The sequence below is a fragment of the Papaver somniferum genome, chromosome 2, assembly GCF_003573695.1.
Source record: "Papaver somniferum cultivar HN1 chromosome 2, ASM357369v1, whole genome shotgun sequence".
Taxonomy (NCBI): domain Eukaryota; kingdom Viridiplantae; phylum Streptophyta; class Magnoliopsida; order Ranunculales; family Papaveraceae; genus Papaver; species Papaver somniferum.
Genome location: NC_039359.1, coordinates 81,119,274 through 81,135,084, shown reverse-complemented (window position 1 = coordinate 81,135,084; position 15,811 = coordinate 81,119,274). Strand labels below are relative to the sequence as shown.

Below are 15,811 nucleotides of genomic sequence, written 5' to 3'. Positions count from 1 at the left end.
CCGCATTTTTGTACTCCAGGATCGCACCAACATACCCAACGTCCGGATTCTTCACACCGTCACCGAGCACCCAACCATTTCATTCACATCGTCTCCAATTAGCCAATTGGCCGGCCATGTGACATGGACGATACCCGAAGATTGCCTTTCTGACCCTTCAAGAAAGTCTACATCGTTTGACAAAGTCAGAGACATCAGAGACAGCTCCTATCATTTCTGTGAGGATAGAAATAGGCAACCTGGTACCAATAAAGATAAGGAAGCGATTTCTCCTCTTTCTTGATACATATTACAGCATTACAGGGGCCACCATTTCTCAATGATCCGGATAAAATCACACCGTTAAGATCCAAAAATCTCCTCGCTATTTCCACAAATGAAGTCATCGTACAAACTAGAATAATACACACTGAAATTACATACTCCGCGAAGCACACTTTCATCCCATCATTCATGCTAATACCAATAGTATCTCTATCTAGTTAAGTATTACTCGTGCTAATGAAAGCAACAATGTTGTTAATCCAACATTGGCTCAATGGAATGATGGAGATCAAACTCTACTTCTCTGAATTGGAATTTTACATCAAGGAAATCCTTTTGAACCTTTGCCGGCCAATCCAATAACTATTTACGTTAGAGTAAACAATAAAAGATAATAATACTTAAGCTCATTTTGGGATGTGACAAACAAAAATTAAACTTTGAACATAACACCCAATGCACACATGGTATTGCTAGGAAAAGGCGTGTATGGCATATATTCACTATTGTCTTATTTCCTTTGTGTATATATTTTGTATTCATTAGGTTGTATTTGTAGTGATTTTATTTCCGTTGATAGTTGGATGAGTTGTGTATAAATTGATTCTTCTGTAAATCAATCAAGTGAGAAAATCTTTACCTCAATACTGTTGTTATAACAAACCTTATCACGGTATCAGAGCCAGATAGCATCTAAACCACATCCGCTGCAATACAGTTTTGAAAACATCATGTTCTTCCTAAAACCCTAAAATATCATAAATCCGGTTATCTATTACCATATCAGTCACATCATTTAATCATGTCTCGAGAATATTTTCAACCTATTACTGTCAAGTTTGATGGAACCAACTATAATCACTGATCATATCTCATGAGAAGTTTTCTAAAGGGAAAAGATATGTGGAAGTATGTTGATAGCACAAAAAAAGCTCATACCTCAAGCAGCGCCAACATTAAAGATAAGGAACCAAAAGACTCGTCAACAGAAGATCTTAATGAAATCCGGGAAGTCAACAATCACAGCATTCTTACATGGATAGGGAATATAGTGATCACATCCATAAGTATGCATCTTATCAGTTTTGAAGTAGCCAAACGTGGGATTTCATCGCTAAAAGGTATACTCAAATCAACTTTGCTCAAAGATACAAACTTGAAAAAATATTTGTTCTTTGAAACAACAGAGTGACCAAACTATTCTGAGATGTCGATCATCTGGAATCAGCTAGAACTTATGGAACCTAAGTGGACTACTGATACAAAAATATAGCGAAAGTATTGAGAAGAGTCTAGATTAGTTCAACTATTGATGGCATTAAGAGATGAGTTTGAAACTGTCAGAGCATTAATCCTTCATCGATATCCTCTTCCAACTGTCGAAACTATACTTTCTGAACTTATCACTGGAGAGACTCGTAATAGATTCAAATTAGATATCCCAGCTGTTCTTGCAGTACCAGTACGACCAAGTTACAATCCTCATCTCAACAGTCAAAGAAGTTCTCGTGATTTATCACAATTTCACTATCATAGTTGCAAGAACTTTGGGCATCTTGCAAAGAGTTTCACTCTTCCATCAAGTACATAATTCTCAAGCACTTCTCAAGGATTAACATCTCAAACTGCACCTCTAGGCACACCTCAATGCAATTACTGTAAGGCCTTTGGAAATCTAGTTGGAAATTGCACATCGCCATCATCTAGAATTATGCGAGAAAGAAGATGGTTTAATGGCACTGCTCGTGCACATTTTTATGCAGATCCTGCTGATCTCTCATATGGGTTAGACAAGTCACAAGATGCAGCTGCACAGTCCACACCACCCAACCTAGCTGAAATCCCGGAAATGCTCAAACAAGCTTTTTCTATTGGTAATAATCCCACGGTAGCTTCAGCTTTTTCAGTTCCAACAGGTACATATTCAACTGAATGGCTTCTTGACTCAGATGCGCTTAAAATCACATGACTATCAACTCAACATTGTTTGAGAGAAAGTATCTTATTATTACACCTAAGATTCATACCACATATATATGGAACAAAAATAATTTCTATCCATATTGGCCAGATTAAACTCTCAGACAACATACATATACAAGATGTACTTCTTATGCCTCAGATTAACATGAGTCTTATATCTATTGGTCAATTGTGTAATCAAGGTGTTAACATCAATTTCACTTCTTATGGTTGCTTTATACAGGTGTTGATGGTGGTTTTTAGCTTAGGGTTAAAATCGTAAAACCTTGGTCTAACATAACGTCACTCTGTAAGGAAACGGATCTGTAAACACCAATATCTTCACTAGCACATTTATTAAACCATTCAATATGTCTACGTGAAATTTACCCAGACCCACGGATGCGACAACCGTCCCAAATACACTATAAATTTCGGCACCTTGCCAGTACAAGACTCATTGGGTAACTTTTTTTTATATATACATACTACGTTCCGCGGCAGAACCCTTGGTATTGGCTGGCATCATCTTCGCTCATGCCAGCCGCCCAAAGGTATGCACCGACCATGCCAGCCATGCCACCGTGCCAAAGGCATGCACCGGCCATGCCAGCCACACCACCGTGCCAAAGGCATGCACCGGCCATGCCAGCCACACCACCGTGACAAAGGCATGCACCGGCCATGCCAGCCACACCACCGTGCCAAAGGCATGCCAGCCAAGCCACCGTTCCAAAGGCATGCACCAGCCATGCCAGCCACAACACCATGCCAAAGGCATGCCAACCATTCCAGCCACGCCCACTGTGCCAAAGGTATGCACCGGCCATGCTAGCCACGCCATCGTTCCAAAGGTATGCACCTGCCATGCCAACCACGCCACTGTGCTAAAGGTATGCACCGGCTGTGCCATCCACGCAACTGTGCCAAAGGTATGCACCCGCCATGCCAGCCACGCCACCATGTCAAAGGTATGCGCCAGCCATTCCAGCTACACTACCGTGCCAAAGGCATCCCAACCATGCCAGCCACGCAACTGTGCCAAAGGTATGCACCGGCCATGCCAGCCACGCCACCGTGCCAAAGGAATGCCAACCACGCCATTGTGCCAAAGGTATGCACCCGCCATGCCAGCCACGCCACCATGCCAAAGGTATGCACCGGCCATGCCAGCCACGCCACCGTGCCAAAGGCATGCCAACCATGCCAGCCACGCCACTGTGCCAAAGGTATGAACCATCCATGCCAGCCACGCCACTGTGCCAAAGGTATGAATAGAGGTATGAATAGCCTAAGAAGAATGTTTCAGAAGAAACTAGAAGTGGGAGAAATTGAAATGGGAGATTCGGAAGGAGGAAAGACGACTCAAAATCAGGTAATGATGCTTTCCCATGATCCCATCGGAGATGAATGGAAACCTTGGGAAGAAAAGGATGAAGAAGTATGCGAGATCGCCATGGAAGGCTGCGCTTTCACGAATACGGACGGCGTCGCTAGCAAGTTCGCGGGCACAGTGTTAACCCAACAGTTTTTTAACTCGCTAGGTTTTAGTGAGGATCAAAGCAGGGAAGCATCCAAAGATATTGCAGTAATTGACATAGGAAAGTCTTACGTTTCCCTCCCAAAAGAGGCTATCGTGTTCACAAACGAAGATATTTGCTATCCGTGAGAGCACCTTAGGCCTTTATATTTGACCGCGTATATTAATAAGGTTCATTTGAAGAGGGCCTTCGTAGATGGGGGCGCATCTTTAAATCTAATCTCTACACACACACTAGACTTCCTTGGAGTGCAACAGTCGGCAATTAAGATGTGAACCACGACGGTGAAAGGATTTGGAGGGCATATTCATACGACAATCGGGATTGTCCATTTGGTCATGAAGATTGGTCCCATTCGTGGGCTTACCCCTTTCTATGTACTATAAGACGACACGATGTTCCATGTGTTGCTAGGACGAGGATAGTTACTCAACCATAAAGTGGTAGTGTCAACATACCAGCAGTGTGTCAAGACTAACATAGGAGGAAGGCAATTTCGGATACCAGCCACAAGTCACCTCTTTGACCCGGAAGAAGCTTACATGGAAGATGCGGTTTTTTATGACTTGGTTAGAGAGGCAGACGAAATTCCCGACGTGAAACTTAGTCTGCTGCCAAAATGGAGTGAGGTAGAGAATACGGAGCCGACCAAGTCGGTCTTTATCCCGTACAGGATGACGTTCCCAGCGGAAAGAAAGCGGAAACATGAAGAGCAACCTAGGTTCCTGCGTTTCTCGAAACCAGACGAAGGGCACGTGTACCTCTTATAGCAATTAACCGAGGGAGCGTCTCACTGGATATAGGGGTTCCCTCAGATGAGCAAAACCTAAGCGATCTACCATACAATAAAATTGATGATGAGGAATTACGGGAGCTACTTAACACAAGCACACAGTCTGTAGAGGAACGAGCTCCCGAAGATCTCACCATGGATGACATAGAAGAAATTAACATCGGAATAGAAGAAGAAAAGAGACCAATCATGATCAGTAAAAGAATAAAGGAGATCATTGATCGCCTTGCTTAGGGAATACAGAGATGTTTTTGCTTACAATTATGACGAAATTCCGGGTCTAGACAGAAGCTTCGTAACTCATAACCTCAGAGTCTCTCCTGAATTCCAGCCAATAAAACAAAGAAGTAGAGAGTTCCAGAGGATGACCACTCTCGCAATAAAGGAAGAGGTGGAACGCTTGTTGAAAGCCAAATTTATCAAACTTATCCAGCACCCGACCTGGTTAGCTAACATCGTCCCTGTGGTGAAGAAGAATGGAAAGATCCGATGCTGCGTAGATTATAGGGATGTCAATCGAGCTTGTCCCAAATATGATTTCCCACTACCCAACATAGACCTAACGCTGTACGCGACTGGAGGCAAGACACACTTTTCTTTCATGAATGGGTTTAACGGATATAACCAAGTGAAGATGGTCGAAGAAGATGCAAAGAAGACTGTTTTTCAAACTCCATATGGGAATTTCTACTATGTCGTGATACCCTTCGGGCTAAAAAAAATGCCGGCGCCACCTGCCAACGCGCCATGATGTCCATATTCCACGATTTAGTGCATCAGACGGTGTAGGTATATGTGGATGACATCGTTGTTAAGACCTCAGAGACCGAGATCCAAGAATCTCACCTAAAGACGGTCTTTGAAAGATGTAGGAAGCACCAATTCAAGATGAACCAACTCAAGTGCGCCTTTTGGGTAACATCTGGAAAATTCTTCGGATTTTTTGTAACTAACGAAGGGATTCAAGTAGATCCAAGCAAGGTCGAGGCGATTATGACTATGGTACCACCAACCAATACCAAAGAGCTTCAGGTATTTATAGGATGGATATCTTATATACGGCGCTTTGTACCTGGTTTGGCTCAGATAATGTCGGCGTTCTTGCCCCTACTAAGGAAAGGAACCATTTTCAAATGGGAGGAATTTCAGCAGGTCGCGTTTGAAAAACTGAAACAATGCCTTGTCATCCCCCAAGTTCTCAAACCACCAATAAAAGGAGTGCTTCTTTACTTATACACGGCGTTCACCAGCTCATCCATAGAGGCAGTCTTGGCGCAAGATATGGGAGGAAACAAATTATCACCCATCTACTACGTGAGTCGGGTTTTTAGAGACGCGGAATTGAGATACCCACGGGTGGAACAAGAATGATTGGCCCTCATCTATGCAACTCATAAACTAAGGCCTTATCTTCTGACGCATAAGACGATTGTTGTGGCTGCGGCGAACCCCATAGCTTACCTCGCCTCTAAGCCTGTCCTGACAGGGAGAACAGCCTGATGGCTGTTGCAACTATCAGAGTTCGAACTCGATTATAGCGACCTAAAGGAGTACGAGGGAAAGCGATCACCGACCTAATGGCTATGTTTCCTGGAGAAGGTGATGACGAGATTCACGACCAAGTACCGGGGGAGGTAGCTTCCCCCGATTTTAACAAGCCTTGGACCATGTTTTTTGATGGATCGTTGTATGATACCGTCGGAGGAGAAGGAGTAGTGTTCGAAGAACCACAAGGAGAATTGATGTCATACTCATTCAATCTGGACTTCCCTTGCAGTAATAATGTTTCCGAATACGAAGCTTTAATTCTAGAGCTCAGAATGGCTAAGGAGATTGGCTTTGGAGGCGTCGAGATAAGAGGTGACTCAAGGTTGGTAACTAACCAAGTTAATGGGGACTTCCACGTCAAAGATCCGCATTTATCTCCATACCGAGCAGAGGCTCAAAACTTGATAAGTCAAACAGGGTCGACCCTAGATCATACGGGCAGAGGCAAGAATAAACACGCAGAATCCCTAGCAACACTAGATAGAAAGATACAGCTGAACGATAAGGAAGAGGGCACAGTAACAGTTAGAAGGAAAGAGTTTCCTAGCACTTGGAAAGAAGACATCGCCTTTGAAGAGGCAGATTATTGGAGGCAGACTTACATCGACGATCTGACCAGAATGGAGGATGATCGTGTAATACCTACTCAAACTCTGAAACAATTCGTCTTGATCCAAGGAGCTCTTTATTATCGAGCAACAAGGGGATCTCTCGCCAGGTGCGTAAACAAGAGAGAAGCGGAAAAAAAATACTCCAGGAGATACAAGCGACAACATGTGGGCAACCCGCAGCAGTTCACCTCTACAGAAAGCTTCAGAGGAGAGGAATATACTGTCTTAGTATGTCAGCGCAAGAAGCGGCCCTCCAGGACAGTTGCGCTGATTTCCAAGCCCCACCACAACCCGCCGAGGTCTGCACAGTCGACGGGGTAGATTGGAGGCAACCATATATGGATTTCATCCAAAATGGAAAACTACCCAGTAACAGGCGGGCAACCCTAAAAATCCAAAAGAAAGCGATGCGTTTTTTCATGCATGAGGGGATCCTCTACCGCAAAAGCTTTAGGAATGCTATGTTAAGGTGCTTATCAAAAGAAGAGTCCTTTGAAGTAATGACGGTCCCACAATACAAAACATCAAGGAATCCTCAAGTTGTTTCTACAGCTCTATGAAGGCGGGTTTTACTGGCCCACTATGGAAAGCGATACCGCAGAACATGTGAGAAGATGCCTCAACTGCCAAACACACGGGGACCTAATCAGAACACCTCATACCCTGCTGCATAGCGTGGTGACACCATGGCCGTTCCACAGTTGGGCTTTAGACATTATAGGGAAGATCAACCCGATGTCCTCGAAGCGCCACAAGTACATAAGAACTGCCACTGAGTACACTACGAAATGGGTCGAAGAGATACCTCTCAAAGATTACTCCGGGGCGACTGTTGCAGCATTTATCAAAGAATACATTATTTGCAGATTCGGTGTGCCCATGATTATTAGGGCGGATAACGCAAAATCGTTCGTAAACAAGGACGTGATAGATTTGCTGAGCCAATATAATGTGAGGCTTTATACGTAAATCCTCTATTATCCTCAGGGGAACGGGAAATCCGAGGCGAGTAATACGACGATCATCCATATCTTGAGCAGGACAATGGAGGACCACCACAGAGAGTGGCACGAACAGCTCCCACTCGTGGTATGGGCATACAGAATCTCGAAAAGTTCCACGGGGGCGTCGTCATACTCTCAGGTCTATGGGGAGGATGCAATATTTCCGGCAGAGATTGCAATTCCATCCGCGAGGGTAGAAATGGCTAGTCATACGACACAAGACGAAGTAAGCCGCTTTTCCCATTTAGATATAATAGAAGAAAGAAGAGCCCGAGTAGAACGGTTCGCTGAGGCATATAGGAAGCGCACAACAAATTATTATAACCAAAGTGTAAAAGAGAGAAAACTTGAGGTATATGATTTGGTCCTTAAGATCGCTCCTCATATGCAAAGAAATGCTAGTGCAGTGAAATTTGACGCAAACTGGGAAAGACCTTTCAGAGTAAGAAAGGTAGCAGAGAGCGGGTATTACAAGCTCAGACGCATGAATGGCACAAAGGTCAAGTCACCGATCAATGGTAAATGGCTAAAGAAGTTTTATGCATAAAAAAATCCATGTAAAACTCTCATTTCGAATAAAAGCAAACCTTTGATATATGATTCGTAACATTACAAAGGCTGCGGGGACGCCAATGGCACCCGATCGGCTGACAAATTTAATAAAGGTTGCAGGAATGCCAATGACGCCCGATCGACTGACAAAAGGTTGCGGGAATGCCAATGGCGCCCGATCGGCTGAAAAATTTACTAAAGATTGCAGGAATAGAAGTTAGAAATATAATGATAATTTATTCCGTGGATTTATCTATGAGTTGTTTTCAGAAACAACAACCAACTTCAACTACAATTCTATCTCTCAACGAAACAACATCAATACCTTGCTCAATACTCTCTCAAATCGAATCTAAAATCCATGTTTCTCAGTATCAACTTCTCATTCTTCATCTGGGGTTCATGGCAGGACAAATCAATAGCATCACCACCATCTCTGAATTCCTTTTATGCAGTTCACACAAACCCATTACAACAACCACCTTCATAACAGCTCAAGAACGAGCTCCATTCCTCCCTGGATTCTCTTCTCTGTTGAACTCAGATCAACCATCACCAATACCCAATATTCAATATTTTGGTACCAATCTTCAATCCTGCAACTAACCCATCTCTCCAATTTTTTGTTTGAATCTGCTATTCTACATCAACAGACCCAATTCCCTTTTCTTGTTCTTCGATTGTAGATTCAAATCGAAAGCCTAATTTCATCAATTTCTTCTTCATCTCTGAGATTAACAGCAACAGGTCTTCTTTACCAACAATATCAAAATCTTCTTCTTTATTTCCCCTTCAATTTTATCTCTCAGTTCAATCTGTTCTCTCGATCTCTCGTACAGAGCAAATATAGAAGCAACTGCGCCTCCATTGCTACTCCTCTCAATTTCAGGTGAAGCTGATAAAAATGATTAAGAGATATAAGCCCCATTTAGGATTGCTTTTTTTTTTCTATCAAAAGCCCTTTCTAACAAACTTTTACTAAAAATTATGTTTGGTAAATTTTTTTCAAAGTGCTTTTGGAGAGAAGCACTTCTATTTTAGGTATGCTTTTAAAAGCTACTCACCACTAGATTTTAAAAGATGGAAAAGCAGAAGCTGTGGACCCACATAATTTGATTTAATTAATTCTTTATTTTAACCTTGTATTTTATTATAAAGACAAATTATACCCTAGAATATTGTACAATTATCATTATATTTCTAACTTCTATTTTATTCTTCTATTTTTAAATTTTTATTTTGAATAGTAAAAGTTAATTACAATAATAATATAAATTATTTAGGAAAAAAAATTACAATAATATTTTTATTTTAAGCAAACCATAATCATAATTTTTTTATATTAAATGATAAAAATAATAATAAACAGACTTCTTATTAATAAATTTATAATAATAAATAAAATAAATATTACTTATAGTTTATTAAATATATTAACATTTAAAATATAATTTCTTATAATTACGGTGTATTTATAAAAATATGCCTATTTTCGTCATTAGCTACATCACCAGCACTTTGAAATACCAACTTAGCAAACAGAATTTACAGTTTGTTAATTTCACAGTGCTTTTTAAATTATTGTTTACCAAACATCCTGCATTTTTATTTTCACAATACACCACAACAACACACAACACAACACAACAGAAAAGCGCTTTTCTGAAACTCACAGCAATACCAAACTAGGCTATATTATCTCGAATATAAGGTTATAACGATTTGGGTGGGATTGAGACACCCACTGCTGCATACGACCTACTTATTGGCAGCCCCTTATCCTTAGTTATCTGTCTTTAGTGCTCCTCCACAAGAGTTTCCCCTTAACCTTAGCTAGGCTCCCATTAATACTTGCTTGTGAAATGACCTTTTTTCCCTTTCGGCTCAAATTGAATGATTTCTTCTTCTTTTCTTCCGCATGACTCCAAAGTAGCTATAAAACTCAAAACACGCGTAAAATACATAATTTACAAGAAAAATAGCAAAGAAAGCATAAACAATAGATAATAAATAGGGTGTATTCTACACCTATCAGTACTTTCTTGTAGGAATTTTTCTTTACATTGGGTAAGACCTTGTGAGTATCAGGAGAAGGTGTAGAAGATGACTTAATCATCAAAACAGAGTTTCCCTTTTCAGGATGTCACACTGTTCTTGGGAAAATTACAGAGATGCAACAAGTTTCTCTTTTTCAACACGAAAGCTATTTTTTTCTGATGAATGATCCCTGATTATATGCTTTTCTCTAATTGAGTCTTCTCTAACTGTATCTTCAAGAGAATTAATCTTTTCACGCTGCAAAGTAGTTTCTTAAACATGTTTTTCGACACTGTCAGAGAGAGATTCAATATAGCAATACAGTTCACGTTCTCTTTCAAGGGATTTCTCAAGTTCATCAATAAGAAAATCATTTTTTATTCAACATTCATAATTTCAGAAACTTGAACATTAATGATATCAGCTGATTTTTTTAACGATCTGGTGAGTTCCATTTCGGATTTTGACACAATCCTGCAAATCATGTTTTTCCCTCGCGATTCGGAAGAATCTACTAAGGAGTTATCCTTTGAGGAAAACCCAATATTTTTGGTGTAATCCGAACCTTTGGAAGATATATAATATGCGTTATCTAAAGAGATACTTCTTTGGTTCTCAGAACACAAATTGCTACAAATACAGACTTATGAGGTCTTTAATGCGTTATCTAAAGAGATTCTTCTCAGTGAAACGAGGAATCTTGGGGTTATCTAAGCGAACCTGATATCCTACGGTTGGTGATAATCCGTGACTAATAAAAAGGTGGAAAAGAACATAACTTCAATCATTGTTTTGCAACGAAGAACGATTCCTTGATCTAATATCTCTTATTGATTTCAACTTGTACTTTTAATCGCTTTGTTTACTTTCTTTTGTTTTTAAAATCTAAAACCAAAAACCCCCCTTTTATGATGTTATAAGACAACTAAAACCTCTTGCTCCTCGTGGGAACGAACTTGACTACCGTATGTTACTTGGTAATTAGGTAGAAAATATTAATTAATTTGTTGTGGTTACGACACGCATCAAGTACCTAATGAGAGTCACTTGCAAAATATGCACGTGAAGGATGAAGGTTTGGGTCAAGGGAATCACGTCTCTAAACCACAATGCTATTCTTTCTGTGGGAAAAGGAATCACTATGCTCTTCATTGTTTTATCAGAAGGAAACAGATGTCTAATCTTCATAATTTGCTTCTTTCTACTGTCAATGGAGTAAATCGTCTAACGACATCCACAGTGAGTTTCTTACCTACAGAAAACCAGAAATCTTATAAAAATGATCTCTTGTCTGGAAATCATCACAGGTTACATGTTCTTCTTTTTGGTGTAAATCCTTATGCCACCAATGAACACTTACCCTATGTTTATAAGAACAAGTGTGGTAAGTCTAGATCAAGAAAATGGAAATCCTCCAAATTCCCTATTCTGGAACCGATTTGTAGAGGTCCTAGACTCAGTCCTCATAAAAATCCTTCAGATGGACTTTTGAAAAGGTTTATGAAAAATTCCTCTGGAATACGTTATATTCGATGGAATGAAGGAAAATTTCCTACTAATCACCTTAGCTTTTCCTTGATGTCTTTTGGAAAACTTGGTATATCTAATCTTTGTCCCTCCAAGGTTGAGAATTCCCGTTGGATTCGTGAATTCGCCGAATTAGTCTACTTCCTTGTATTCCCAGGCCAATTTCAGGCCTATTTTTGGTTTTCTCCTGTTAAGAACCTAGCATACATCTAACAATTCAAGCACATTCACCACCATAGCTTCCTGTAACATCAGTAGAACTATCATTCGTTTCTCTGTGTTGTTGAAGAATCAACAGCTGCTCTACCAACTCATAGATAGCTCCACAGAATTAATTTCTTCTTTACTGCAACAACAACCAACTTCAACTGCAATTCCATCTCTTAACGAAACAACATCAATACCTTGCTCAATACTCTCTCAAATCGAATCCGAAATCCTTGTTTCTCAGTATCAACTTCTCATTGTTCTTCTGGGGTTCATGGAAGGCCAAATCAATAGCATCACCACCATATCTGAATTCCTTTTCTGCAGTTCACACAAACCCATTACAAAAACCACCTTCATAACAGCTCAAGAACTAGCTCCATTCCTCCCTCGATTCTCTTCTCTGTTGAACTCAGATCAACCATCACTAATACCCAATATTCAATATTTTGGTACCAATCTTCAATCCTATAACTAACCCATCTCTCCAATTTCTTGTTTGAATCTGTTATTCTACATCAACAGACCCAATTCCCTTTTCTTGTTCTTCGATTGGAGATTCAAATCGAAACCCTGATTTCATCAATTTCTTCTCCATCTCTGAGATTAACAGCAACAGGTCTTCTTTACCAACAATATCGAAATCTTCTTCTTTATTTCCCCTTCAATTTTATCTCTCAGTTCAATCTGTTCTCTCGATCTCTCTTACAGAGCAAATACAGCAGCAGCTGCGCCTCCATTGTTACTCCTATCAATTTCAGGCGAAGCTGATAAAAATGATTGAGAGACGTATTCTCTCGAATTTAGGGTTATAATGATTTGGGTGGGATTGAGACACCCACTGCTGCATACGACCCACTTATTAGCAGCCCCTTATCCTTAGTTGTCTGTCTTTAGTGTTCTTCCACAAGAGTTTCCCCTTAACCTTAGCTAGGCTCCCATTAGTACGTGCTCGTGAAATGACCTTTTTGCCCTTTCGGCTCTAATTGAATGATTTCTTCTTCTTTTCTTCCGCATGACTCCAGAGTAGCTATAAAACTCAAAACACACGTAAAATACATATTTTACAAGAAAAATAGTATAGAAAGCATAAACAATAAATAATAAATAGGGTGTATTATACACCTATCAAATTATCCCACACTTAGACTTTGCTAGTCCTCGAGAAAATCAAACTAAAATATTCAACTTCAAAGCTTTCCAGCGTCGCAAGCATCCAAAGAGTTATGAGGACATAGAGTTTTTAAATGCTAGTAATAAGAAGTTAGAAATACTAAAGAACATATTCTCATTCTTCAATGTTGAGTGAGAAATAACCACACCATAATGAGAGAACGCGTGTTTGAGAGCGATCGATATTCATTTCGCCTCGAATTTTGCCTCACCAAAAAGGGTTTTATGAAATTGCACTCAAAAGACGTACTTTTATGGTTCTCACATTCGTGCAGGTAGGAATGAAGAGAGAAATCCCGCGGCACGTTGAATGGTGGGAAGGACAACTTCCGAAATATTTTAAAAACCCACATATTTTAACATTTTGAAAAACCATTTTTCTGACGATCTCTAAGAAAGGAAATCAACCACTATTATCGAGGATGAGACTACTTACTCACCTTCACATCCGATTGCAATGATGATAACACCACTCTCACAACATCCAATAGAAACGTCTTCTGCTCCTCGTCTTTATCTTCTTGGTCTTCGTCTTCGGTTTCAACTATTGATGATAAACGCTCGAACTTCGTAATTCCTTGAAAATTTGTACTCTCTTCCTCAAAATCCTTGTCGCTTGAAACTTCTTAATATATTTTTCCTTCCCCACGGCTTATTAAATAACCAAAAATAATAAAAATTTCTCTGGTCATAATTTTTTTTTTTTTTTGAAAACAAGAGAAATAAAATACAAAAAAAAAAGTGAAAATAAAACAAACCATGGCCGTGGGAAAAATACTTTACCACTTGATTCTTCACAACTTGTATCATCTCGAAGTCATAAACTTCAATAATTCTCACCTTTTGCTTTTCTTTGCTCTTGTAAATAAGTCTTCAAATTGGATTAAAAAAAATTCCGCTCCTTATATGTAAGTCTTCAACATGTATATATAATTCCTCTAATTGTATGTTTCTTTACTTGGATTTGAAATTTTCTCTTTTTATTGTTCCATTGCTTGTAAACCTTGAACTTCTTCAATTTTCCTTGTAGGTTTTGATGTCGCTCCCTTGTTGATGATGATGGTGTTTTTATGGATCCGTTGTTGTCGATGGAGATAATGGTGCTAGCTGCAAATCAAACTACAAGAAGAAAGTTTTCATCTATAGACGTCACCCTCATGATTGGAAAAATTAGCACTCAAGAGATCAAATAGTAGTGATTAAAATTGGTGTGAAGTTGGGTAACTCACCATTCTACCCGGAATTAACGTACGGTAACACACACTCAAAATAAAGATCTTTAGTTATTTATAAAGAAATCTGGTCGGTGCCTTACATGATATAAATAGGGTAGTCTCCACTAATGATTGATCATAAACTCTAATAATTCATTTCCCTATGCACCTCATTTGCATCACCGACATGATTAAATCCATCATTTAACACTCTAACAAGAACGAAATTCGAACATAGTTACCTAACACTTCCAAGTTCAGTTATGTCGGTCAGAATTCTCTATGTAAACATACCTAGAAGTCTGCTAGTGACTCTAAAATCTCTACAAGTTTGAGGTTTTTACGCAATTTTTTTTTTTTAAAAAATATGCTTAACCACTCCCCCGCACTTTAAACCTTACATTGTCCTCAATTTAATTGAATCGTCCTAGTAAAGTCAAGGTCGGAAATCCTAACATGATATGGAACAAGAAAAATAAATAAAAAAATAAAAATCAAAAGGATAAGAAATACAAAAGCAATGGGTTGCCTCCCACGAAGCGCTTTTTTTAACGTCGTCGGCCCGACTTGCCACTTGTAAGATCCACTCCCCATATACTAACAATCTGAAAATTTGGAGATCCACCCATAGTACCTGTTTTGCAAACACTAGCTTCATACAAATATTAGCACAAGAAAACAATAGTGAAATTATCGCCCGATATAAATTCCTCCCACACTTGTTCTTGTGAGACAACAACCTACTTCAACTGCAATTCCATCTCTCAACGAAACAGCATCACTACCTTGCTCAATACTCTCTCAAATCGAATCTGAAATCCATGTTTCTCAGTATCAACTTCTCATTCTTCTTCTGGGGTTCATGGCAGGCCAAATCAATAGCATCACCACCATCTCTGAATTCCTTTTATGCAGTTCACACAAACCCATTACAACAACCACCTTCATAACAACTCAAGAACGAGCTCCATTCCTCCCTCGATTCTCTTCTCTGTTGAACTCAGATCAACCATCACCAATACCCAATATTCAATATTTTGGTACCAATATTCAATCCTGTAACTAACCCATCTCTCCAATTTCTTGTTTGAATCTGCTATTCTACATCAACAGACCCAATTTCCTTTTCTTGTTCTTCGATTGGAGATTCAAATCGAAACCCTGATTTCATCAATTTCTTCTTCATCTCTGAGATTAACAGCAACAGATCTTCTTTACCAACAATGTCGAAATCTTCTTCTTTATTTCCCCTTCAATTTTATCTCTTATTTCAATCTGTTCTCTCGATCTCTCGTACAGAGAAAATGTAGCAGCAGCTGGGCCTCCATTGTTATTCCTCTCAATATCAGGTGAAGCTGATAAAAATGATTGAGAGACA

General features: G+C 39.6%; 1 protein-coding gene across 1 annotated transcript; it reads left to right on the top strand.

The window, feature by feature from the left end:
* Positions 1–6,137: 6,137 nt before the first annotated feature.
* LOC113351485 lies at positions 6,138–7,040 on the top strand. Its single transcript, XM_026595461.1, has one exon. It carries the CDS (start codon positions 6,138–6,140, stop codon positions 7,038–7,040), a length of 903 nt encoding a protein of 300 aa, XP_026451246.1.
* The last annotated feature ends 8,771 nt before the right edge of the window (positions 7,041–15,811 follow it).